This window comes from Poecilia latipinna, unplaced genomic scaffold, assembly GCF_001443285.1.
Source record: "Poecilia latipinna isolate Pla-1442-1.1 unplaced genomic scaffold, P_latipinna-1.0 Scaffold1143, whole genome shotgun sequence".
NCBI classification, from domain to species: Eukaryota; Metazoa; Chordata; class Actinopteri; order Cyprinodontiformes; family Poeciliidae; genus Poecilia; species Poecilia latipinna.
The window spans coordinates 104,707-106,741 of NW_015113759.1; the positions used below are offsets into that span (position 1 = coordinate 104,707).

The 2,035-nt window shown below is 50.8% G+C and overlaps 1 protein-coding gene across 2 annotated transcripts in view; it reads right to left on the reverse strand.

Moving 5' to 3' along the window:
- slc22a15 (solute carrier family 22 member 15) overlaps nt 1-2,035 on the reverse strand; it is a 21,253-nt gene that overhangs the window by 8,991 nt on the left and 10,227 nt on the right. Inside the window, exons 9-12 of one of the 2 annotated variants that reach the window (XM_015052883.1) lie at nt 1,020-1,105; nt 464-572; nt 314-386; nt 9-199 (exon numbers count right to left, since the gene is read on the reverse strand). In XM_015052883.1, the coding sequence (XP_014908369.1) occupies nt 140-199; nt 314-386; nt 464-572; nt 1,020-1,105 (328 nt within the window). In that variant the 3' untranslated portion in view covers nt 9-139. Of the gene's footprint in view, nt 1-8; nt 200-313; nt 387-463; nt 573-1,019; nt 1,106-2,035 lie in introns of those variants that run through there. The other variant, XM_015052882.1, reaches the window with a different exon arrangement.

A 2,035-nucleotide genomic window follows, 5' to 3' on the forward strand; every position in this document is an offset into this window, starting at 1 on the left:
AGGGAGAGAGGGAGAGAGGGAGAGAGAGGGAGAGAGAGAGATAGATTTAGAGTTCTGGGTCCTCGTTTCCTCCAGCCCTCCCCTCCCAGTATGAAGGTCCAGCCCCAGTACAAAGTCTGACCCTGTTATACTGGGAGTTTCAGGGCAGAGAAGCAGAAAGCAGATGAACCCGATGAGGAAGAAACGCTTCAGTGGTTTTCTTCAGATTAAACAGACAAAATACTGAAACTAAAAGCTGCTGATCTGCAGTAGAACCGGATCAAACTTCAGCTCCGTTTTCCCTCAGAACCGACCAGAACCGACCAGAACTCACCATGGAGGGAACAAACGGCGCCAGGATTCCTCCGACTCGGCAGGACATGGAGCACACTCCCAACCCGGCGTTCCTGCAGCACAAACGGCTCATTTAACCTCTGACCCCTCCCAAACCGAGCCCAGGTGTGGCTGAACGCCTCCAGGTCACCTGATCACAGTCGGGTAGAGCTCTGAGGTGTAAACGTAGGCGATGTTGAACGCGGCGCTGACCATCAGCTTCCCCAGCAGAGCCAGAGACGTGATGCTCAGCAGAGACCCTGAGAGGAGGAAGGAAAGGAAAGGAGGAAAGGAAAGGAAAGAAGTTAAGTTTATTAGTACGTCTCATCTCAGCAACAAGGCAGGTCAAAGAGCTTTACATCATAAAAACATCAGTCAGCAGTGATGAAAGAAGCAATAATCATTACATTCTACCAAACAAAATCACACAAATGTGTTTATCGATGTTACATTTATTACTAATCAAGGGAAAGAAAGGAGGAATAAAAAAGGAAGGAGGGAATGATGGGAAAAGGAAAGTGAGAGAGGAAGCTAAACGAACGTCTGACGATTTCAGAATCTGCCAGGAAGTTTCTGTCAGCTTCTGAACAATTTCTAAAGAGGAACCAACATCGTGGCCTCTCTCCTCTTCCTCACTGAACATCATCATCATCATCATCATCAGACTGAGCCGTACCCCCCTGCAGCAGCAGGAAGCAGAACCTCACCTGAGTTCTCGGGGATGAGCGTGGTGCAGAGGCAGGCGGAGCCGGCCAGGAACAGGAAGCTGGACATGCTCTTCCTCCTGCCGGCCCTGAAACAGGAAACCGCAGCGGATCAGCAGAGAAGCCGTCTGTTATTATCAGGAAGGAGACCAAACGTCTCTGGCGGGTTCTATTATTATAGCTATAAGGCTAACGTTAGCATGATGGCTATCACTGGCACCTTGAGTAACTAGCATGTTGCAGCTTCCAGTAGAATCACCAGCATGTTGACCAATGTTGACTTACTTTGTAAAAATTAGCTAAAATGCCAATGCTAGCTTGATAGCTACTACTCATCTGTGGGCTATCATTAGCATGTTTACCGACTAGCATGTGAATATTCTGAGTTTTTGAGATGCGCCTGTAGAATAAAACATTTTTCCTTCAGGAGGGTCAGGATCCGTTACTGTTCACCCAGCCTCGTTAACTCTGGAGCCCCGCAGGGCGCCGGTCCGACTGGGGCACCGGTCCGACTGAGGGGCCGGTCCGACTGGGGGGCCGGTCCGACTGGGGGGCCGGTCCGACTGAGGGGCCGGTCCGACTGAGGGGCCGGAGCCCCACAGGCATGTCGGCTCACCAGCTCTTATTGATGAAATAGATGCAGAGCGGGTAGGCCGGCAGCTCCACCAGGCCGTACATGGCCACGTTAACGAAGCGACTCCCCGAGGTGGCGCTGGCTCCCAGGGTGAGGCCGTAATACACCAGGCTGCAGCAGTACCTGCAGCACGCACACACACACACACACACACACACACAGGTAGAGCGTTACCTGAGATCTGCTGAACGGGTCTCAGCTTCATCTTTTACTATCAGATCAGGAACATTGAACATCGGAGCTGGAAGAAAATTAACGGTAAAGAAAAACTTTCCTGTCCTGGAATAAAAAATGTGAGCAGGCCGAAAACACGAACTCTACTGTCTCAAAGGCCATTTAGCACTTAGATCCACACCCTGCTGACATCATGTCATCCAGCAGATGA